General features: G+C 45.8%; 1 protein-coding gene across 1 annotated transcript in view; it reads right to left on the bottom strand.

Annotated features, from left to right (window-relative positions):
- Nucleotides 1-25,317, bottom strand: part of hydin (HYDIN axonemal central pair apparatus protein) — a 1,099,250-nt gene that overhangs the window by 682,078 nt on the left and 391,855 nt on the right. The window contains exon 19 of the mRNA XM_067997614.1: nucleotides 20,965-21,117. Coding sequence (XP_067853715.1) covers nucleotides 20,965-21,117 — 153 coding nt within the window. The remainder of the gene's footprint in view (nucleotides 1-20,964; nucleotides 21,118-25,317) is intronic.

A 25,317-nucleotide genomic window follows, 5' to 3' on the forward strand; every position in this document is an offset into this window, starting at 1 on the left:
TTAATTTTCTGAGTCGTCAGTTCAAATCCCACCACCGCCACTGGGGACTTTAAATTCAATGAGTTAAGTAATATATTTTATTTAAAAAAAACTAGTCTCAGTAATGGTGACCATGAAACTACCGGCTTGTCGTAAAAACCCAGCTGGTTCAATAATGTCCTTGAGGGAAGGAAATCTGCCATTCTTACCTGGTCTGGCCCACATATGATTCCAGACCCACAGTAATGTGATTAATTCTGAATCGCCCTGAAATGGCGTAGCAAGCCACTCAGTTGTTCAAGAAGGCGGCTCACCACACACCTTCTCAAGGGTAATTAAGGATGTGCAATAAATGCTGGCCTTGCCACCTTGCCAGTGACGCCCACCTACCATGAACAAATATCACAAAAATCATAGAGTCAGCTCATAGACCGCAGTGGGACAGCTCACAGAAAGCAGAGGGACATCAGAGAATGAGCTGACAGAAAGCACAAGTACATCACAGAGTCAGTTTGAAGAAAGCACAGGGACATCATGGAGTGAGCTCACAGATCGCACAGGCACATCATATAGTCAGTTCACAGAAAGCACAGGGACATCGTAGAGTGAGCTCACAGAGAGCACAAGGACATCATAGAGTGAGCTTACAGAAAGCACAGGGACATCATAGAGTGAGCTCACAGAAAGCAAAGGGACAACACAGAGTCAATTCACAGATAGCAAAGGGACATCATAGAGTCAGCTCACAGAAAGCAGGGGGACATCGAAGAGTGAGTTCACAGATGGCACAGGGACATCATAGAGTCAGCTCACAGAAAGCAAAGGGACAACACTGAGTCAGTTGACAGATAGCAAAGGGACAACACAGAGTTAATTCACAGATAGCAAAGGGACATCATAGTCAGCTCACAGAAAGCACAGCGACATCGTAGAGTCAGCTCACAAAAAAAACAAAGACAGTTGGGTACGGTAGCATAGTGGTTATGTTACTGGATTAATAAACCAGCAGCCTAGGCAAATATTCCATAGTCATCAATTCAAATTCCACCATGGCTGCTGGGGAATTCAAGTTAAATAACATATTTTATTTAAAAAAACGTGTATCAGTAATGGTGGCCATGAAACTACCAGCTTGTCGGAAAAATCCATCTGCTTCACTCATGTCCTTGAGGGAAGAAAATCTGCCATCCGTACCTGGTCATGCCTACATATGACTCCAGACCCATAGTAATGTGGTTGATTCATAATCGCCCTCTGGAATGGCATTGCAAACCACTCAGTAGTTCAAGAAGGCGGCTCACCACACACCTTCTCAAGGGTAATTAAGGATGTGCAATAAATGCTGGCCTTGCCACCTTGCCAGTGACGCCCACCTACCATGAACCAATATAACAAAAATCACAGAGTCAGGTCATAGACCGCAGTGGGACAGCTCACAGAAAGCAGAGGGACATCATTGAGTCAGCTCAGAGAAAGTGCAGGGACATCATAGAGTCAGCTCAGGGAAAGCAGAGGGACATCCTAGAGTCAGCACACAGATCGCACTGGGACATCCTAGAGTCAGCACACAGATCGCACTGGGACATCATAGAGTCAGCACACAGATCGCACTGGGACATCATAGAGTCAGCACACAGATCGCACGGAAGACATCAGGGAGTGAGCTTACAGAAAGGTCAGGGACATCACAGAGTCGGTTCACAGAAAGCACAGGGACATCATAGAATCAGCTCACAGAAAGCACAGGGATATCATAGAATCAGCTCACAGAAAGCACAGGGATATCATAGAATCAGCTCACAGAAAGCAAATGGACATCAGGGAGTGAGCTCACAGAAAGCACAGGGACATCATACAGTCAGCTAACAGAAAGCACAGGGACATCATAGAGTGAGCTCACAGAAAGCACAGGGACATCATAGAGTGAGCACACTGAAAGCAAAGGGACATCATAGAGTCAGCAAACAGAAAGCACAGGGACATCTTGGAAGGAGCTCACATGGAGCACAAGGACATCATAGAGTCAGCTCACGGAAACCGCAGGGACATCACAGAGTCAGCTCACAGAACGCACAGGGACATTCGAAAGTCAGCTCACAGATCGCAATGGGACATTATAGTGTCAGCTCACAGAAAGCAGAGGGATATCATAGGATCAGCACACAGAAAGCACAGGGACATCGTAGAGTGAGCATGGAGAAAGCAGAGTGACATTGTAGAAGTCAGAGCGCATGGGGAAATCATAGTGTCAGCTGACAGATTGGGCAGTGACATCAGAGTAAGCTCCCAAAAAGCACAGGGACCTCACAGGATTCAGAGAGTAAGCATAGGGGGACATTGTGGAGTCAGCTCACAGATCACACTGGGACATGAGAGAGGTGCACAGGAACATCGTAGAGTCAGCTCATAGATATCATAGGATCAGCTCACAGAAAGCAGAGGGACATCGTAGAGAGAGAGTGCTCACAGAAAAGTCCAGGGCCATCATTGAGACAGCTCAGAGAGGGAAAAAGGGGCGTCAGAGAGTGAGCTCACAGAAAGCACAGGGATATCATCGAATTCAGCGCACAGGGACACGTAGAGTGAGCTCACAGAGAGCAAAGGACATCATGGAGTGAGCACACTGAAAGCAAAGGGACATCATAGAGTCAACTCATCAAAAGCAGAGGGACATCAGAGAGTGAGTTCACAGAAAGCACAGGGATGGTTGGGTACGTTAGCATAGTGGTTATGTTCCTGGATTAGTAATCTGGAGGCTGAGATTGATATTCTGCAGTCGTAAATTCAAATCCCACCATAGCAGCTGGGGAATCTAAATAAATGAACTAAATAAAGTATGGTATTTAAAATAAACTAGTATCAGTAATGGTGGCCATGAAACTACCGGATTGTTGTAAAAACCCAGCTGGTTCATTAATGCTCTTGAGGGAAGGAAATCTGCCTTTCTTACCTGGTCTGGCCTACATATGATTCCAGACCCACAGTAATGTGATTGATTCTTAATCGCCCTCTGAAATGGCATAGCAAGCCACTCAGTTGTTCAAGAAGGCAGCTCACCACACACCTTCTCAAGGGTAATTAAGGATGTGCAATAAATGCTGGCCTTGCCACCTTGCCAGTGACGCCCACCGACCATGAACCAATATCACAAAAATCATTGAGTCAGCTCATAGACCGCAGTGGGACAGCTCACAGAAAGCAGAGGGACATCAGAGAATGAGCTGACAGAAAGCACAAGTACATCACAGAGTCAGTTCGAAGAAAGCACAGAGACATCGTTAAGTGAGCTCACAGAAAGCACAGGGACATCGTAGAGTGAGCTCACAGATAGCACAGGGACATCATAAAGTGAGCTCACAGACAGCACAGGGACATCAGAGTCAGCTCACAGATCGGAGCTGGGACATCATAGAGTCAGCTCAGAGAAAGCACAGGGACATCATAGAGTCAGCTCAGAGAAAGTGCAGGGACATCCTAGAGTCAGCACACAGATCGCACGGAGGACATCAGGGAGTGAGCTCACAGAAAGCTCAGGGACATCACAGAGTCAGTTCACAGAAATACCAGGGACATCATAGAATCAGCTCACAGAAAGCAAATGGACATCAGGGAGTGAGCTCACAGAAAGCACAGGGACAACATAGAGTGAGCTCACAGAAAGCACAGAGACATCGTAGCGTGAGCTCACAGATAGCACAGGGACATCATAAAGTGACCTCACAGACAGCACAGGGACGTCAGAGTCAGCTCACAGATCGGAGCTGGGACATCATAGAGAAAGCACAGGGACATCATAGAGTCAGCTCAGAGAAAGTGCAGGGACATCCTAGAGTCAGCACACAGATCGCACGGAGGACATCAGGGAGTGAGCTCACAGAAAGCTCAGGGACATCACAGAGTCAGTTCACAGAAATACCAGGGACATCATAGAATCAGCTCACAGAAAGCAAATGGACATCAGGGAGTGAGCTCACAGAAAGCACAGGGACAACATGGAGTCAGCTCACAGAAAGCACAGAGACATCGTAGAGTCAGCAAACAGAAAGCACAGGGACATCTTGGAGGGAGCTCACATAGAGCACAGGGACATCATAGAGTCAGCTCACGGAAACCACAGGGACATCATAGAGTCAGCTCACAGAAACCACAGGGACATCATAGAGTCAGCTCACAGAAAGCACATTTGCATCGTAGTCAGCTCACAGAAAGCACAGGGACATTCTAAAGTCAGCTCACAGATTGCACTGTGACATTATAGAATCAGCTCACAGAAAGCAGAGGGATACCATGGAATCAGCACACAGAAAGCACAGGGACATCGGAAAGTGAGCTCACAGAAAGCACAGGGACATCATACAGTAAGCTCACAGACAAATTACTGAAAGTTGGGTACGGTGGCTTAGTGGTTATGTTACTGGATTAGTAAATCACCAGCTCTAGGTTAATTTTTTGAGTCATCAGTTCAAATCCCACCACTGCCACTGGGGAATATGAATTAAATGAAATATTTTATTAAAAAAAACCACTATCAGTAATGGTGACCATGAAACTACCGGCTTGTCGTATAAACCCAGCTGGTTCACTAATGTCCTTGAGGGAAGGAAATCTGCCATTCTTACTTGGTCTGGCCTACGTATGACTCCAGACCCACAGTAATGTGGTTGATTCTTAATCGACCTCTGAAATGGCATAGTTGTTCAAGAAGGCGGCTCACCACACACCTTCTCAAGGGTAATTAAGGATGTGCAATAAATGCTGGCCTTGCCACCTTGCCAGTGACGCCCACCTGCCATGAACCAATATCACAAAAATCATAGAGTCAGCTCATAGACCGCAGTGGGACAGCTCACAGGAAGCAGAGGGACATCAGAGAATGAGCTGACAGAAAGCACACGTACATCACAGAGTCAGTTCACAGATGGCACAGGGACATCATAGAGTGAATTCACAGAAAGCACAGGGATATCATAGAGTGAGCTCACAGAAAGCAGAGGGACATCGTAGTGTCAGCTCACAGATCACACAGGCACATGATGCAGTGAGCTCACAGGCAGCACAGGGACATCGTAGAGTTAGCTCGCAGAAAGCACAGTGACATCGTAGAGTCAGCTCACAGAAAGCAGAAGGACATCATAGAGTCAGCTCACAGATAGCACAGGGACATCACAGAGTCAGCTCAGAGATAGCATGGGGACATCGTAGAGTCAGCTCACAGAAAGCACAGGAGCATTATGGAGTCAGCTCACAGAAAGCACCAATACAGTTGGGTATGGTAGTGTAGTGGTTATGTTATTGGATTAGTAAACCAGAGGCCTAGACTAATGCTTGTTGAATCATAAGTTTAAATCCCACCACAGCCACTGGGGAATTTGAGTTCAATGAATTAAATGAAATATCGTATTTAAAAACCACTAGTATCAGTAATGGTGGTGGTGAAACTACTGGTTTGTTGTAAAAACCCATCTGGTTCACAAATGTCCTCCAGAGATGGAAATCTCCTGTCCTTATCTACTCTGGCTGACATGGTGCCCATATCCAATGAATATATAAAATAGACCACAAAGTCAGTTTAGTGCACAGGTCCATCATTGTGTGAGCATGGAGAAAGCAGAGTGACATTGTAGAAGTCAGAGCGCATGGGGAAATCATAGTGTCAGCTGACAGATTGGGCAGTGACATCAGAGTAAGCTCCCAAAAAGCACAGGGACCTCACAGGATTCAGAGAGTAAGCATAGGGGGACATTGTGGAGTCAGCTCACAGATCACACTGGGACATGAGAGAGGTGCACAGGAACATCGTAGAGTCAGCTCACAGATATCATAGGATCAGCTCACAGAAAGCAGAGGGACATCGTAGAGAGAGAGCGCTCACAGAAAAGCCCAGGGCCATCATTGAGTCAGCTCAGAGAGGGAAAAAGGGGCGTCAGAGAGTGAGCTCACAGAAAGCACAGGGATATCATCGAATTCAGCGCACAGGGACACGTAGAGTGAGTTCACAGAGAGCAAAGGACATCATGGAGTGAGCACACTGAAAGCAAAGGGACATCATAGAGTCAACTCATCAAAAGCAGAGGGACATCAGAGAGTGAGTTCACAGAAAGCACAGGGATGGTTGGGTACATTAGCATAGTGGTTATGTTCCTGGATTAGTAATCTGGAGGCTGAGATTGATATTCTGCAGTCGTAAATTCAAATCCCACCATAGCAGCTGGGGAATCTAAATAAATGAACTAAATAAAGTATGGTATTTAAAATAAACTAGTATCAGTAATGGTGGCCATGAAACTACCGGATTGTTGTAAAAACCCAGCTGGTTCATTAATGCTCTTGAGGGAAGGAAATCTGCCTTTCTTACCTGGTCTGGCCTACATATGATTCCAGACCCACAGTAATGTGATTGATTCTTAATCGCCCTCTGAAATGGCGTAGCAAGCCACTCAGTTGTTCAAGAAGGCAGCTCACCACACACCTTCTCAAGGGTAATTAAGGATGTGCAATAAATGCTGGCCTTGCCACCTTGCCAGTGACGCCCACCGACCATGAACCAATATCACAAAAATCATTGAGTCAGCTCATAGACTGCAGTGCGACAGCTCACAGAAAGCAGAGGGACATCAGAGAATGAGCTGACAGAAAGCACAAGTACATCACAGAGTCAGTTCGAAGAAAGCACAGGGACATCGTTAAGTGAGCTCACAGAAAGCACAGGGACATCGTAGAGTGAGCTCACAAATAGCACAGGGACATCATAAAGTGACAGCACAGGGACGTCAGAGTCAGCTCACAGATCGGAGCTGGGACATCATAGAGTCAGCTCAGAGAAAGCACAGGGACATCATAGAGTCAGCTCAGAGAAAGCACAGGGACATCATAGAGTCAGCTCAGAGAAAGTGCAGGGACATCCTAGAGTCAGCACACAGATCGCACGGAGGACATCAGGGAGTGAGCTCACAGAAAGCTCAGGGACATCACAGAGTCAGTTCACAGAAATACCAGGGACATCATAGAATCAGCTCACAGAAAGCAAATGGACATCAGGGAGTGAGCTCACAGAAAGCACAGGGACAACATAGAGTCAGCTCACAGAAAGCACAGAGACATCATAGAGTCAGCAAACAGAAAGCACAGGGACATCTTGGAGGGAGCTCACATAGAGCACAGGGACATCATAGAGTCAGCTCACGGAAACCACAGGGACATCATAGAGTCAGCTCACGGAAACCACAGGGACATCAGAGTCAGCTCACGGAAACCACAGGGACATCATAGAGTCAGCTCACAGAAAGCACAGGGACATTCTAAAGTCAGCTCACAGATTGCACTGTGACATTATAGAATCAGCTCACAGAAAGCAGAGGGATACCATGGAATCAGCACACAGAAAGCACAGGGACATCGGAGAGTGAGCTCACAGAAAGCACAGGGACATCATACAGTAAGCTCACAGACAAATTACTGAAAGTTGGGTACGGTGGCTTAGTAGTTATGTTACTGGATTAGTAAATCACCAGCTCTAGGTTAATTTTTTGAGTCATCAGTTCAAATCCCACCACTGCCACTGGGGAATATGAATTAAATGAAATATTTTATTAAAAAAAACCACGATCAGTAATGGTGACCATGAAACTACCGGCTTGTCGTATAAACCCAGCTGGTTCACTAATGTCCTTGAGGGAAGGAAATCTGCCATTCTTACTTGGTCTGGCCTACGTATGACTCCAGACCCACAGTAATGTGGTTGATTCTTAATCGACCTCTGAAATGGCATAGTTGTTCAAGAAGGCGGCTCACCACACACCTTCTCAAGGGTAATTAAGGATGTGCAATAAATGCTGGTCTTGCCACCTTGCCAGTGACCCCCACCTGCCATGAACCAATATCACAAAAATCATAGAGTCAGCTCATAGACCGCAGTGGGACAGCTCACAGGAAGCAGAGGGACATCAGAGAATGAGCTGACAGAAAGCACAAGTACATCACAGAGTCAGTTCGAAGAAAGCACAGGGACATCGTAGAGTGAGCTCACAGAAAGCACCGGGACATCATAAAGTGAGCGCAGGGACGCAAGAGTCAGCTCACAGAAAGCACAGGCACATCGTAGTGTGAGCTCGGAGAAAGCAGAGTGACATGTTAGAGTCGGATCACAGAAAGCAAAGAGGACATCATAGAGTCAGATCACAGAAAGCACAGGGACAACATAGAGTCAGCTCACAGAAAGCAGAGGGGCATCATAGAGTCAGCACAAGAAAGTGCAGGGACATCATAGTCAGTTCGCACGGTCATAGTAGAGAAAGCAGAGGAGCATCGTAGAGTCATCTCACAGAAAGCAGAGGGACATCGTAGAGTCAGCACACAGATTGCATGGGGACATCACAGAGTGAGCTCACAGAAAGCACAGGACTTTGTAGATTCAGCTCACAGAAAGCACTGGGACCTTCTAAAGTCAGCTCACAGATCGCACGGGGAAATCATACAGTGAGCCGACAGCGAGCGCAGAAAGCACAGGGTCGTCACAGAGTCAGTTCACAGATGGCACAGGGACATCATAGAGTCAACTCACAGAAAGCAGAGGGATATCAGAGAGTGAGCTCACAGAAAGCACCGGGACAGCATAGAGTGAATTCACAGAAAGCACAGGGATATCATAGAGTGAGCTCACAGAAAGCAGAGGGACATCGTAGTGTCAGCTCACAGATCACACAGGCACATGATGCAGTGAGCTCACAGGCAGCACAGGGACATCGTAGAGTTAGCTCGCAGAAAGCACAGTGACATCGTAGAGTCAGCTCACAGAAAGCAGAAGGACATCATAGAGTCAGCTCACAGATAGCACAGGGACATCACAGAGTCAGCTCAGAGATAGCATGGGGACATCGTAGAGTCAGCTCACAGAAAGCACAGGAGCATTATGGAGTCAGCTCACAGAAAGCACCAATACAGTTGGGTATGGTGGTGTAGTAGTTATGTTATTGGATTAGTAAATCAGAGGCCTAGAAAGCACAGGGACATTCTAAAGTCAGCTCACAGATTGCACTATGACATTATAGAATCAGCTCACAGAAAGCAGAGGGATATCATGGAATCAGCACACATAAAGCACAGAAAGACCCAGAGGGTGGTTGGAGTCTGGAACTCACTGCCTGAGAGGGTTGTGGAGGCAGGAACCCTCACAACATTCAAGAAGCATTTGGATGAGCACTTGAAATGCCATAGCATACAAGGCTACGGACCAAATGCTGGAATATGGGATTAGATTAGACTGGGCTTGATGGCCGGCGCGGACACGATAGGCCGAAGGGCCTCTATCCGTGCTGTATAACTCTATGACTCTATGACATCGGAGAGTGAGCTCACAGAAAGCACAGGGACATCATACAGTAAGCTCACAGACAAATTACTGAAAGTTGGGTACAGTGGCTTAGTGGTTATGTTACTGCATTAGTAAACCACCAGCTCGCGGTTAATTTTTTGAGTCATCAGTTCAAATCCCACCACTGCCACTGGAGAAAGCAGAGTGACATCGTAGAAGTCAGAGCGCATGGGGAAATCATAGTGTTAGCTGACAGATTGGGCAATGACATCAGAGTAAGCTCCCAAAAAGCACAGGGACCTCACAAGATTCAGAGAGTAAGCATAGGGGGACATTGTGGAGTCAGCTCACAGATCACACTGGGACATGAGAGAGGTGCACAGGAACATCGTAGAGTCAGCTCACAGAAAGCGCAGTGACATCATAGAATCAGCTCACAGAAGTCAGAGGGATATCATTGAGTCAGCTCATAGATATCACAGGGACATCGTAGGATCAAATCACAGAAAGCAGAGGGATATCGTAGAGAGAGAGCGCTCACAGAAAAAGCCCAGGGCCATCATCGAGTCAGCTCAGAGAGGGAAAAAGGGGTGTCAGAGAGTGAGCTCACAGAAAGCACAGGGATATCATCAAATTCAGCGCACAGGGACACGTAGAGTGAGCTCACAGAGAGCAAAGGACATCATGGAGTGAGCACACTGAAAGCAAAGGGACATCATAGAGTCAACTCATCGAAAGCAGAGGGACATCACAGAGAGCACAAGGACATCATAGAGTGAGCTTTCAGAAAGCACAGGGACATCATAGAGTCAACTCATCGAAAACAGAGGGACATCAGAGAGTGAGTTCGCAGAGACAGTTCACAGAAAGCATGGAGTCAGCTCACAGAAAGCACAGGGATGGTTGGGTACGGTAGCATAGTGGTTATGTTCCTGGATTAGTAATTTGGAGGCTGAGATTGACATTCTGCAGTTGTAAATTCAAATCCCACCATAGCAACCGAGACTCCAGGATGGTGTGTTGCCTCCCTGGTGCAAGGATCAAGGATGTCTCGGAGCGGCTACAGAACATTTTGGAGGGGGAGGGCAAACAGCCAGCTGTCGTGGTGCACATAGGCACCAACGATATCGGTAAAAAAGGGGATGAGGTCCTAAAAGCAGAATATAGGGAGTTAGGAGGTAAATTAAAAAATAGGACCTCAAAGGTAGTAATCTCAGGATTGCTGCCAGTGCCACGTGCTAGTCAGAGTAGAAATAGGAGGATATTTCAAATGAATACGTGGCTAGAGGAATGGTGCAAGGGGGAGGGATTCAAATTCCTGGGACACTGGAAACGGTTCTGGGGGAGGTGGGACCAGTACAAACCGGACGGTCTGCACCTGGGCAGGGCCGGGACCGCTGTCCTAGGAGGAGTGTTTGCTAGTGCTGTTGGGGAGGGTTTAAACTAAAGTGGCAGGGGGTTGGGAACCTGAGCAGGGACAGAGAGGAAAGCGTAACAGGAAGGGACAGAAGGTATGGAGTAATAGGTAAAGTGTTAAAAAAGGAAAAAGCAGGAACTAAGCGTCACAAAACAGATTTGAAAGTTCTTTATCTGAATGCACGTAGCATTCGTAATAAAATGGACGAGTTAACGGCACAAATAACTACGTATGGGTATGATCTTGTGGCCATTACAGAAACATGGCTGCAGGGTGACAACGACTGGGAATTAAATATGCCAGGGTATTTAACAATCAGGAAGGACAGGCAGGAAGGAAGGGGAGGTGGGGTGGCTATGTTAATAAAGGAAGGAATCACTGTAATACAGAGAAATGATATTGGGACAAAGCATCAAGATAATGAAACAGTTTGGGTGGAGATAAGGAATAATAAGGGAAAAAAAACATTAGTGGGCGTAGTATATAGGCCTCCTAATAGTTGCAACTCTGCTGGAAGAAGTATTAATCAGGAGATAGTCGGGGCATGTAATAAGGGAACAGCCATAATTATGGGGGATTTTAATTATCATATTAACTGGACAAATCAAATTGGGCAGAGCAGCCTTGAGGACGAGTTCATTGAGTGCATCAGGGATGGATTTCTTGAGCAGTATGTAACTGATCCTACAAGGGGGCAGGCAACCTTGGACCTGGTCCTGTGTAATGAGTCAGGATTAATTAATAATGTCCTAGTTAAGGATCCCCTTGGAACGAGCGACCACAACATGGTTGAATTCCATATCCAATTAGAGGGTGAGAAGGTTGATTCTCAAACAAGCGTACTGAGCTTGAATAAAGGAGACTATGATGGTATGAGAGCGGAATTGATGAAAGTGGACTGGGAAAATAGATTAAAGGGTAAGACGGTACATGAGCAGTGGTGTTCATTTAGGGAGTTATTTTACAACTTTCAAAATAAATATATTCCACTGAGGAAAAAAGGGTGTAAAAGAAATGACAGCCACCCGTGGCTAAGTAAAGAAATCAAGGATAGTATCCGACTAAAAACAAGGACATATAAGGTAGCCAAACTTAGTGGGAGGATAGAAGATTGGGAATTCTTCAAAAGACAGCAAAAAGTAACTAAAGGATTGATTAAGAAAGGGAAGTTAGATTATGAAAATAAATTAGCAAAAAATATAAAAACAGATAGCAAGAGTTTCTATAGTTATATAAAAAGAAAAAGGGTGGCTAAGGCAAACATAGGTCCCTTACAGGATGAGACCGGGAAATTAATGGTGGGAAACATGGAGATGGCAAAAATGCTGAACAAATATTTTGTTTCAGTCTTTACAGTAGAGGACACTAAGAATATCCCAACACTGGACAAACAGGGGACTCTCGGGGGGGAGGAGCTAAATACGATTAAAATCACTCAAGAGATGGTACTCAGTAAAATAATGGGACTCAAGGCGGATAAATCCCCTGGACCTGATGGCTTCCATCCTAGGGTCTTGAGGGAAGTGGCAGTAGGGATTGTGGATGCTTTGGTGATAGTTTTCCAAAATTCCCTGGACTCAGGAGAGGTCCCGGCAGATTGGAAAACTGCTAATGTAACACCGTTATTTAAAAAGGGTAGTAGGCAGAAGGCTAGAAATTATAGGCCAGTTAGCTTAACATCTGTGGTGGGTAAAATTTTGGAGTCTATTATTAAGGAGACAGTAACGGAACATTTAGATAAGCATAATTTAATAGGACAAAGTCAGCATGGCTTTATGAAGGGGAAGTCATGTCTGACAAATTTGCTTGAGTTCTTCGAGGATATAACGTATAGGGTGGATAAAGGGGAACCAGTGGACGTAGTGTATTTAGACTTCCAGAAGGCATTCGACAAGGTGCCACATAAAAGATTATTACTTAAGATAAAAAATCACGGGATTGGGGGTAATATTCTGGCATGGGTGGAGGATTGGTTATCAAACAGGAAGCAGAGAGTTGGGATAAATGGTTCATTTTCGGACTGGCAACCAGTAACCAGTGGTGTTCCACAGGGGTCGGTGCTGGGTCCCCAACTCTTTACAATCTATATTAACGATTTGGAGGAGGGGACCGAGTGCAACATATCAAAATTTGCAGATGATACAAAGATGGGAGGGAAAGTAGAGAGTGAGGAGGACATAAAAAACCTGCAAGGGGATATAGACAGGCTGGGTGAGTGGGCGGAGATTTGGCAGATGCAATATAATATTGGAAAATGTGAGGTTATGCACTTTGGCAGGAAAAATCAGAGAGCAAGTTATTTTCTTAATGGTGAGAGACTGGAAAGTACTGCAGTACAAAGGGATCTGGGGGTCCTAGTGCAAGAAAATCAAAAAGTTGGTATGCAGGTGCAGCAGGTGATCAAGAAAGCCAACGGAATGTTGGCTTTTATTGCTAGGGGGATGGAATATAAAAACAAGGAGGTATTGCTGCAGTTATATAAGGTATTGGTGAGACCGCACCTGGAATACTGCATACAGTTTTGGTCTCCATACTTAAGAAAAGACATACTTGCTCTCGAGGCAGTACAAAGAAGGTTCACTCGGTTAATCCCGGGGATGAGGGGGCGGACATATGAGGAGAGGTTGAGTAGATTGGGACTCTACTCATTGGAGTTCAGAAGAATGAGAGGCGATCTTATTGAAACATATAAGATTGTGAAGGGTCTTGATCGGGTGGATGCAGTAAGGATGTTCCCAAAGATGGGTGAAACTAGAACTAGGGGGCATAATCTTAGAATAAGGGGCTGCTCTTTCAAAACTGAGATGAGGAGAAACTTCTTCACTCAGAGGGTGGTAGGTCTGTGGAATTTGCTGCCCCAGGAAGCTGTGGAAGCTACATCATTAGATAAATTTAAAACAGAAATAGACAGTTTCCTAGAAGTAAAGGGAATTAGGGGTTATGGGGAGCGGGCAGGAAATTGGACATGAAGCTGAGTTCGGATCGGTCAATGCCCTGTGGGTGGCGGAGAGGGCCCAGGGGCTATGTGGCCGGGTCCTGCTCCGACTTCTTGTGTTCTTTAGATTTGTGGTTGGGATCAGATCAGCCATGATCTTATTGAATGGCGGAGCAGGCTCGAGGGGCCGATTGGCCTACTCCTGCTCCAATTTCTTATGTTCTTATGTTCTTATAAACTAGTATCAGTAATGGTGGCCATGAAACTACTGGATTGTTGTAAAAACCCAGCTGGTTCATTAATGCTCTTGAGGGAAGGAAATCTGCCTTTCTTACCTGGTCTGTCCTACATTTGATTCCAGACCCACAGTAACGTGGTTGATTCTTAACCGCCTTCTGAAATGGCATAGACAAGCCACTCAGTCGTACAACGAAGGTGGCTCACACACACACCTTCTCAAGGGTAATTAAGAATGTGCAATAAATGCTGGCCTTCCCAGCGATGCCCACCTACCATGAACTATTATTAAAAAAATCATCATCGATTCAACTCATTGACTGTAGTGGGACAGTTCACAGATAGCAGAGGGAAATCACAGAGTCAGCTCACAGAAAGCACATGGACACCATAAAGTGAGCTCACAGACAGCCCAGGGACGTCAGGGTCAACTCACAGATTGGAGTTGGGACCTCATAGAGTTAGCTCACACGAAAGCTCAGGCACATCGCCGTGTGAGCTCAGAGAAAGCAGAGCGACATGTTAGAGTCGGATCACAGAAAGCACAGGGACATCGTACAGTCAGCACACAGATCGCACATGGACATTGCAGAGTCAGCTCAACAGAAAGCACAGGGACATCAAAGAATCAGCTCACTGAAAGCACAGGGACATCATAGAGTCAGTTCACAGAAAGCACAGGGACATCATAGAGTGTTCTCACAGAAAGCACAAGGACTTTGTCGAGTCAGCTCACAGAAAGTACCGAGACAGTTGGGTACGGTAGCATAGTGGTTATCCAGAGGCCTAGACTACTATTCCGGAGTCATCAGTACAAATCCCACCACGGCCGCTGGGGAATTTAAATTTAATGAATTAAATAAAATGTGGTATTAAAATAAACTGGTATCAGTAATGATGGCCATGAAACTACCGGATTGTCGTAAAAACCCATCTGGTTCACTAATGTCCTTGAGGGAAGGAAATCTGCCTTTCTTACCTGGTCTGGTCCTACATATGACTCCAGACCCACAGTAATGTGGTCGATTCTTAATTGCTCTCTGAAATGGCGTAGCAAGCTACTCAGTTGTTCAAGAAGGCGGCTCACCACACACCTTCTCAAGTATAATTAGGGATGTGCAATAAATGCTGGCCTTGCCAGTGCCGCCCACATCCCATGAACAAATATAAAAACAAAACATCATAGAGTTAGCTCATAGACCTGCTAGTGGGATATGCTCAGAAAAAGCACAGGGACAGCTTTGAGTGAGCTCACATGTTCTCACAGAAAGCGCAGAGACAACTCAAAGAAAGCACAGGGACATCATAGTGTTAGATCACAGATAGCGCAGGGACGTCAGAGTCAGCTCACAGATTACAGCTAGGACATCATACACTGAGCTCACAGACAGCACAGGGACATCATAGAGTCAGCTCACAGAAAGCAGAGGGACATAGTACAGTCAGGTCACAGATCGCAGGGGGAAATCATAGAGTTAGCTAACAGATAGGGCAGGGACATCCGAATCAGCTCACAGAAAGCACAGGGACATAAAATGGAATGAGCTCACATGAAAGCAGAGGGACATCGCAAAGTCAGCTCGCAGATTGCACACGGACATTCTAAAGTTAGCTCACAGAAAACACAGGGACATCATAGAGTCAGATCGCACATAGACCTCACAGAAAGCACGGGGACAGCATAGAGTGTTCTCACAGGGACATTAAAGTCAGCTCACGGATTGCCTCGGGACATCATAGAGTCAGCTCACAGAAAGCACCGTGACATCATGGAGTGAGTTCACAGAAAGCGCAGAGGGAGATCGTAGGATCAGCTCACAGAAAGCAGAGGGACATCAGAGAATGAGCTCACAGAAAACACAGGGACAGCATTGATGTGAGCTCAAAGTAAAGCACAGGAACATCAAAGAGTAGTGAAAGCACAGGAACAATCACACAGTCAGTTCACAGAAAGCACAGGGACATCAGAGAGAGCACGGGGACAGTTGGGTACGGTAGCATAGTGGTTATGTTACTGGATTACCTCGTCTGGCCTAAATGTAACTCCAGACCCACAGTAATGTGTTTGATTCTCAATCGCCCTCTGAAATGGCGTCGCAAGCCACTCAGTTGTTCAAGAAGGTTGCTCACCACACACCTTCTCAAGGTTAATTAGGGATGTGCAATAAATGCTGGCCTTGCCAGCAACACCCACATCCCATGAACGAATATAAAAAAAACATCATAGTGTCAGTTCATCGAAAGTACAAGGACATCAGAGTCAGTTCACAGAAAGGAGAGGGACATCGTAGAGTCGAAAGCAGAGAACATCAGAGAATGAGCTCACAGAAAGCACAGGGACAGCATTGAGTGAGCTCACAGACACATCATAGAGTCAGCTCACAGAAAGCACTGGTACATCGTAGTGTGAGTTCGGAGAAAGCAGAGCGACATCGTTGAGTCAGATCACACGGGGAAATCATAGAGTTAGCTGACAGATCAGAGTCAGCTCATTGAAAGCACAGGGACATCATGGAGTGAGCTCACAGAAACCACAGGGACATCGTAGAGTCAGCACACAGAAAGGACAGGGACATCACAGAGTCAGCTCAAAGATCGCACAGTGGACATCATACAGAAGGCAGAGAGACATCGTAGAGTCAGCTCACAGATCGCACAAGGACATTCTAAAGTCAGCTCACAGAAAATACAGTCAGCTCAGAGAAAGCAGAGGGACATCATCGAGTCAGCACAGGGATAGCATTGAGTGAGCTCACAGAAAGCAGAGGGACATCAGAGAATGAGCTCACAGAAATCACAGGGACAGCATTGAGTGAGCTCACAGAAAGATCATACAGTCAGCTCACAGAAAGCACAGGGACATCAGGGACAGCTCACAGATCGGACTGGGACATCATACACTGAGCTCACAGAAAGCACAGGGACATCATAGAGTGAACTCACAGAAAGCACAGGGTCATTATAGAGTCAGCTCCCAGAAATCACTAGGACTTTGTACAGTCAGCTCACAGAAAGTACAGAGACAGTTGGGTACGGTAGCATAGTGATTATCCAAAGACCTAGACTACTATTCTGGAGTCATAAGTTCAAATCCCACCACGACCGCTGGGGAATTAAAATTCAATGAATTAAATAAAATATGGCATTTAAAAAAAACTAGTATTAGTAATGGTGACCATGAAACTACCGGATTGTCGTAAAAACCCAGCTGGTTCACTAATGCCCTTGAAGGAAGGAAATCTGCCATTCTTACTTGGTCTGGCCTACATATGACTCCGGACCCACAGTAATGTGTTTGATTCTTAATCACCCTCTGAAATGGCGTAGCAAACCACTCAGTTGTTCAAGAAGGTGGCTTGCCACACACCTTCTCAAGGGTAATTAGGGATGTGCAATAAATGCTGGTCTTGGCAGCAATGCCCACATCCCATGAACGAATATATAAAAAACATCATAGCGTCAGCTCATAGACTGCAGTGGGACAGCATAGAGTCAGTTCATATAAAGCACAGGGGCATCAGAGAGTGAGCTCACAGAAAGCACAGGGACGTTGTAGAGTGAGCTCAGAGAAAGCAGAGCGACATCGTGGAGTCAGATTGCACGGGGAAATCATAGAGTTAGCTGACAGATAGGGGAGGGACATCAGAGTCAGCTCAAAGAAAGCACAGGGAATCATAGAGTCTTCTCACATGAAAGCACAGGGACATCAGGGAGTGAGCTCACAGAAAGCACAGGGACATCGTACAGCGAGCTCACAGATTTTTTCTTATTCGTTCATGGGATGTGGGCGTCGCTGGTGAGGCCAGCATTTATTGCCCATCCTTAATTGCCCTTGAGAAGCCTTCATGAACCGCTGCAGTCCGTGTGGTGAAGGTTCTCCCACAGTGCTGTTAGGAAGGGGAGTTCCAGGATTTTGACCCAGCGACGATGAAGGAACGGCGATATATTTCCAAGTCGGGATGGTGTGTGACTTGGAGGGGAACGTGCAGGTGGTGTTGTTCCCATGTGCCTGCTGCTCTTGTCCTTCTAGGTGGTAGAGGTCGCGGGTTTGGGAGGTGCTGTCGAAGAAGCCTTGACGAGTTGCTGCAGTGCATCCTGTGGATGGTACACACAGCAGCCACAGGAGTGAATGTTTAGGGTGGTGGATGGGGTGCCAATCGAGTGGGCTGCTTTGTCCTGGATGGTGTTGAGCTTCTTCAGTGTTGTTGGAGCTGCACTCATCCAGGCAAGTGGAGAGTATTCCATCACGTTCCTGACTTGTGCTTTGTAGATGGTGGAAAGGCTTTGGGGAGTCAGGAGGTGAGTCATTCGCCGCAGAATACCCAGCCTCTGACCTGCTCTTGTAGCCACAGTATTTATATGGCTGGTCCAGTTAAGTTTCTGGTCAATGGTGACCCCCAGGATGTTGATGGTGGGGGATTCGGCGATGGTAATGCCGTTGAATGTCAAGGGGAGGTGGTTAGACTCTCTCTTGTTGGAGATGGTCATTGCCTAGCACTTGTCTGGCGCGAATATTACTTGCCACTTATGAGCCCAAGCCTGGATGTTGTCCAGGTCTTGCTGCATGCGGGCTCGGACTGCTTCATTATTTGAGGGGTTGCGAATGGAACTGAACACTGTGCAATCATCAGCGAGCATCCCCATTTCTGACCTTATGATGGAGGGAAGGTCATTGATGAAGCAGCTGAAGATGGTTGGGCCTCGGACACTGCCCTGAGGAACTCCTGCAGCAATGTCCTGGGGCTGAGATGATTGGCCCCCAACAACCACTACCATCTTCCTTTGTGCTAGGGATGACTTCAGCCACTGGAGAGTTTTCCCCCTGATTCCCATTGACTTCAATTTTACTAGGGCTCCTTGGTGCCGCACTCGGTCAAATGCTGCCTTGATGTCAAGGGCAGTCACTCTCACCTCACCTCTGGAATTCAGCTCTTTTGTCCATATTTGGACCAAGGCTGTCATGAGGTCTGGAGCCGAGTGGTCCTGGCGGAACCCAAACTGAGCTTCAGTGAGCAGGTTATTGGTGAGTAAGTGCCACTTGATAGCACTGTCGACACACCTTCCATCACTTTGCTGATGATCGAGAGTAGACTGATGGGGCGGTAATTGGCCGGATTGGATTTGTCCTGCTTTTTGTGGACAGGACATACCTGGGCAATTTTCCACATTGTCGGGTAGATGCCAGTGTTGTAGCTGTACTGGAACAGTTTGGCTAGAGGCGCAGCTAGTTCTGGAGCACAAGTCTTCAGCACTACAGCCGGGATGTTGTTGGGGCCCATAGCCTTTGCTGTATCCAGTGCACTCAGCCGTTTCTTGATATCACGTGGAGTGAATCGAATTGGCTGAAGACTGGCTTCTGTGATGGTGGGGATATCGGGAGTAGGCCGAGATGGATCATCCACTCCACACTTCTGGCTGAAGATGGTTGCAAACGCTTCAGCCTTGTCTTTTGCACTCACCTGTTGGACTCCGCCATCATTGAGGATGGGGATGTTTGCAGAGCCTCCTCCTCCCGTTAGTTGTTTAATTGTCCACCACCATTCACGACTGGATGTGGGAGGACTGCAGAGTTTTGATCTGATCCGTTGGTTGTGGAATCGCTTAGCTCTGTCTATAGCATGTTGCTTCCACTGTTTAGCATGCATATAGTCCTGAGTTGTAGCTTCACCAGGTTGGAACCTCATTTTTAGGTACGCCTGGTGCTGCTCCTGGCATGCTCTTCTACAATCCTCGTTGAACCAGGGTTGATCCCCTGGCTTGTTGATAATGGTAGAGTGAGGAATATGCCGGGCCATAAGGTTACAGATTGTGCTGGAATACAATTCTGCTGCTGCTGATGGCCCACAGAGCCTCATGGATGCCCAGTTTTGAGCTGCTGGACCTGTTCTGAATCTATTCCATTTAGCACGGTGTTAGATTGCACAGGGACATTCTAAAGTCAGCTCACGGATCATATCGAGTCAACTCACAGATAGCACAGGGAATCATAGATTGTTCTCACAGAAAGCACAGGGATATCATCGAGTCAGCTCACATAAAGCACAGGGACATCATCGAGTCAGCTCACAGAAAGCACAAGGACTTCATAGAGTGAACTAAAACATAGCACAGGGACATCATCGAGTCAGCTCACAGAAAGTACAGGGACATCATAGAGTGAACTAAAACATAGCACAGGGACATCATCGAGTCAGCTCACAGAAAGTACAGGGACATCATAGAGTGAACTAAAACATAGCACAAGGACATCATACAGTCAGCTTACAGATATCACAGGGACACGATAGAGCAAGCTCACAGACAGCAAATGGACACCGTTGAGTGTGCTCACAGATAGCACAGAGACATCATAGAGTGAGCTCACATATGGGCCATTTGGATCAGCCATTTAAATGGCCGAAATTAGGATAAATTTCTTCACTCATGGGGTTGTGAATCTTTGCAATTCTCTGCCCCAAAGAGCTGAGGACGCTCAGTGGTTGAGCTACACAAAAAATTTCAAACCTAAACGTCCACGACCAAGTCTAATGGCAGAGGCCATTAGATGCCTTGCCCCAGCAAAATTTGAACCAATATGGTTCAAGGTGGGTCACCAAACCGTCCTTTCACCTTAGACCTGGGTGGAATCTTGTCCGGGTAAGATGAAAGTCTTTCTACCAACTCTTAGGCTATCAAGTGAAATGAGTTTAGCCAACTTCAACCCAGTCTTTAGTTTAAAACCACAGCATAAAACTGCCCTAAACAGCACTAAATTGTGCAACAGCAACCACTGTGTCTTGAGACAGGCCTTTAAACATATTTTTTAAAGTAAACAACAGAGTATCAAGAAGGTGTATCCATTGCAGCTATTCAGATTTGGTTGGTGTTTTGAAGAGAGATAAAAGGCAACTATGAGATTATATTAAATGGGATATGTTGGATCCTGCACAAATCCCAGGAATCATGTGGCATATGTACCCTTGGTGCAATTTTCCACAAGAGGAAAAGAAGCTGCAGGAATAACAGATGTGCAGGAAATCCCACCTGTGAAGCAATTAGTCATCGTTACTTAACATTTTCCCTTTTTAATTACCGCAAATGACTTACCATCTTGGCCGTGACTCTGGCTGGGATAAGTGACTCATTAGATAGGCAGATGGTCCTGGGTACATCATGCAGTACCTGGATCTTTCCCCAGTCAATCTTTGTGGAAGTGGCATGGACCACTGGCCCCTCGCCTATGCAAGATAAGCAGACTCCCTGGTTAAAAAAAAAGGAAGAAATAATGTATCAAAACAACTCCTGGATAATAAATGGTAATAATAAGAGGTTGGCAATGTTATTACCAGTACAGACACTGAGATACAGTCAGGATAACATATCAGAGGTAAGGAGTTTGTCTTAAATTGTTCTTGGATGCAGGCAGCGTTGGCAAGGCTGCATTTATTGCTCATCCCCAGTTACTCTGGGATGGTAGATCTGGGTCTTCACCATGCTAGCAATTATTTTTACAATTGAGTGGTTTTATGGACCACATCAGAGAGCAGTTAAGAGACAACCACACTGTGTGGGATTGGAGTCACAAGTAGGCCAGTTCAAGCAGGTTCCTTGAAAGGCATTAATGAACAAATTGATTCATTCAATTCAATTTCACATCTTGCCATGGTGGTATTTGATTTCTGAGTTGCTCGTCCAGTAGCATAACCACTAAACTACCATATCCCTATACATAAAATATAGTGAAGATAACAGATCACAGGCAGTGAGATTGACTGATAATAACAGATCACAACTGTACATAAAACAGGAGGTACTATATCACAGGCACTGAATTACACTGGAAATGAGAGCTCACAGGCATTGAGTTATAGCGAGGATAGTAGATTACAGACAGTGAGTTACCGCGAGAGTAACAGATTACACGCAGTGAGTTACAGCGAGAGTATCAGATTACAGGTAGTGAACAGCAGCGAGCGTACAGATTACAGGCAATGAGTTGTAGAAAGGATAATAGATTACAGGCAGTGAGTTACAGCAAGTGTAACAGATTACAGGCAGTGAGTTACAGAGAGATCATTGATTACACGCAGTATGTTACAGGGAAGATAATGGATTGCAGGCAGTGTGTTCTAGAGTGAGTAACACATTACGGGCAGTGAGTTACAATGAGAATGACAGATTAGATGCAGTGAGTTACAGTGAGGATAACAGATGAAAGGCAGTGAGTTACAGTGATAATAAAAGAATACAGACAGTTAGTTCCAGAGGGGATAATTGATTACAGGCAATGAGTTACAGCGAGAGTAACAGGTTACAGGTAGTGAGTTACAGCAAGAGTAACAGATTACAGGCAGGAAAAGTAAGAGTGACAGATTACAGGCAGTGAGTTACATTCAGAATAACAGGTTGCAGGCAGTGTGTTACGGAGAAGAAAATAGATTATAGGTAGTGCGTTCTAGCATGAGTAACATATTACAGGCAATGAGTTACAATGAGATTAACAGATTAGATGCAGTGAGTTACAGTGAGAATAACAGATGACAGGCAGTGAGTTCCAGCGTGAATAACAGATTACAGGCAGAGAGTTACAGTGAGAGTAAAAGAATAAAGGCAGTTTGTTACAGAGGGGATAATTGATTACAGGCAGTGAGCTACAGTGAGAGTAACAAATTATAGGCAGTGAGTTACAGCGAGTGTAACAGATTACATGCAGTTTTTTACAAGAGTAATAGATTACAGGCAGTGAGTTACATTGAGAGTAACAGATTACAGGCAGTGAATAACAGAGAAGATAATGGATTACAGGCAGTCCATTCCAGTGTGAATAACAGATTACAGGCAGAGAGTTACAGCAAGAGTAAAAGAATACAGGCAGTGAGTTACAGAGTGGATAATAGATTACAGGCAGAGAGTTACAGCAAGAGTAATGGTTTACAGGCAGTTTGTTACAGAGAGGATAATTGATTACAAAAAGTGAGTTACAGTGAGAGTAACATATACAGTCAGTGAGTTACAGTGAGAGTAACAGATGACAGGCAGTGAGTTACAGCGAGAGTAACAGATTACAGGCAGTGAGTTACAGTGAGAGTTACAGATTACAGGCAGTGAGTTACAGAGGGGATAACAGATTACAGACAGTGAGGTTACAGCGAGAGTATCAGATTACAGGCAGTGAGTTACATTGAGAGTAACCGATTACAGGCAGTGAATTACAGAGAAGATAATGGATTACAGGCAGTGCAGTCTAGCGTGAATAGCAGATTACAGGCAATAAGATCCAGCAGGAGTAACAGATTACATGCAGTGAGTTACAGAGCAGATAATAAATATCAGGCAGTGAGGTATAGCGAGAGTAAGAGATTACAGGCAGTGATTTACAGCGAGAGTAACGGAATAGAGGCAGTAAATTACAGGAGAGTAACAGATTACAGGCATTGAGTTACAGTGAGAGTAAAGGGTTACAGGCAGTTTGTTACAGAGAGGACAATTGATTAGAGGTAGTGAGTTACAGTGAGAGTAACAAATTACAGGCAGAGAGTTACAGTGAGAGTAACAGGTTAGAGGCAGTGAGTTACAGAGTGGATAACTGATTAAAAACCGTGAATTATACCACTTGATGGCCAGATTATGCAATTATTGGAGAAGACACCTTTACATAAACAGTTTACTTTATAATTGAGGACACAGGAATTTATTATGAAAAAATGTCAACACAAAAGTGTGGCAACAGGAAGCAAGGTTTTGTAGATGGGGATTACTTGCAGACAAGATTTTTAATTAAATATAGACATATAAAACTAAAACCGCAACATTTAAATGTTATGAATTAAGTTAAATATCAACTTACCTGAGGAGACAACTTGGAAATAAATGCAAGATGGTGTCAGAACCAAGCGAGCAAGCTCAGAGATTTGCTCCACAGTGCCACCCAGTAGTCAGTGACAGCTTGGCAAGTTTTATACCGGCAATTTCCTATATAAATATGAGTGCAGGCATTTATAATGGAAAAGCTGAGGCAGAAGTGCGACAAAAAATGCGAGAAAAGGAAGTAAGGTTTTGTAGGCAGGAAATGCATGCAGACGTAAAATTTTTAACAAGATACTGATAGATATTAAGAGGAGATTTTAATTAATTGAAATTTTTAACCATCATAAACAGGTTAAGCACGGCAATAAAATAGAGTAGGTTAACTTGTACACTACGAGTAGAAATTAAGCCCTTCAACATTAGCACGTTGAATGTAATAAAGGAAATGTAACGTAGATCAAAGATTAAATGGATAATAAATGACCACCTCCATTGATCCACTTCTCTTTGAACTTATTGGGGAAGAAAGTCTAGGGAAGAGGCCCTTTATTAAAAGTGGTCCCTATTTCATATGAAGAAAGATATGTTTAGAAAAATGATTGACAATTTTTCTTTTGAGAAATAGTGAAATGTTCACTCTCGCGAAGACGTGCCATTTTGAGCCATCTCCTCCCTGAAGCCCACATGATGGCCCCGACATTAGAGTGGAGGAGGGATGGCAGCAGAGGTGGGGGGGAGGGGGGGAGGGGGGGGTGATTGGGTGCGTGGGTAACCTGCCCAATAAAAAATGTCTGTTTCGCATGCAATCGCGAATCAATTCAAGCCACTTAACGTGGCTTCCGGTTTTGCCGTCCTAAAGCTACGCAGTGGGTGGACTGCGCACCCGCATCACAGGCTGTCAGCTGGAGGAGCTCTACTTAAAGGGGCAGTCCTCCAATGGCTGCTCCTGGAGCAAACACCCACACACCACAATGGAGCAGCACAGGGGAAAGGCTGCTCCTAGATTCAGCGATGCCTCACTCCAGGTGCTACTGGTTGGGGTGAGGAGGAGGAGGGATGTGTTCTAACTGGCGGACGGGAGGAAGTGGCCTGCCTCTGCTGCCAAGGCCTGGCTTGAGGTGGCAGAGGAGGTCACCAGCAGCAGCAACATCTCCCGCACCTGGAACCAGGTCAGCCAAAGTGAGTAGCTTACTCATTCTGCTACATTCTGTCTTCCACATCACTGCCCCACCCCCCAACTCATCCTGCACTGCCAACACCGCTCTATCACATCACTCCTCACACCCACTCAAAGCTCATCCTCAACTTACCTGCACTTCCTCACCACCTCCTCACCTCCCCAGTACTCATCCCACCACTACCACTCAACCCAATCCTCATACAATGTCATGGCTCTGTCTCATTCTCACCCTCTGATGCATCTCTTTCACGGTCAGCCTCACCCAAACCAATGCATTCATCGGTTGGCCATGTCACCATCACTCAATCATGCATCTGTACTTTCTCTCCTTATAGGAGAAGAAAGCCCAGAATGCATGGGAGAGGGCGATGACCGGAGGGGGCCGCAACAGATCGTCGTCCTCAAAGTCGGGGAGCAGGAAGCGCTGGAGCTGAGCCATACCCTCGAGTGCCTGTCCGTCAGGGACACCGAGA

This window comes from Heptranchias perlo, chromosome 16 (genome assembly GCF_035084215.1).
Source record: "Heptranchias perlo isolate sHepPer1 chromosome 16, sHepPer1.hap1, whole genome shotgun sequence".
Classification (NCBI taxonomy): Eukaryota; Metazoa; Chordata; class Chondrichthyes; order Hexanchiformes; family Hexanchidae; genus Heptranchias; species Heptranchias perlo.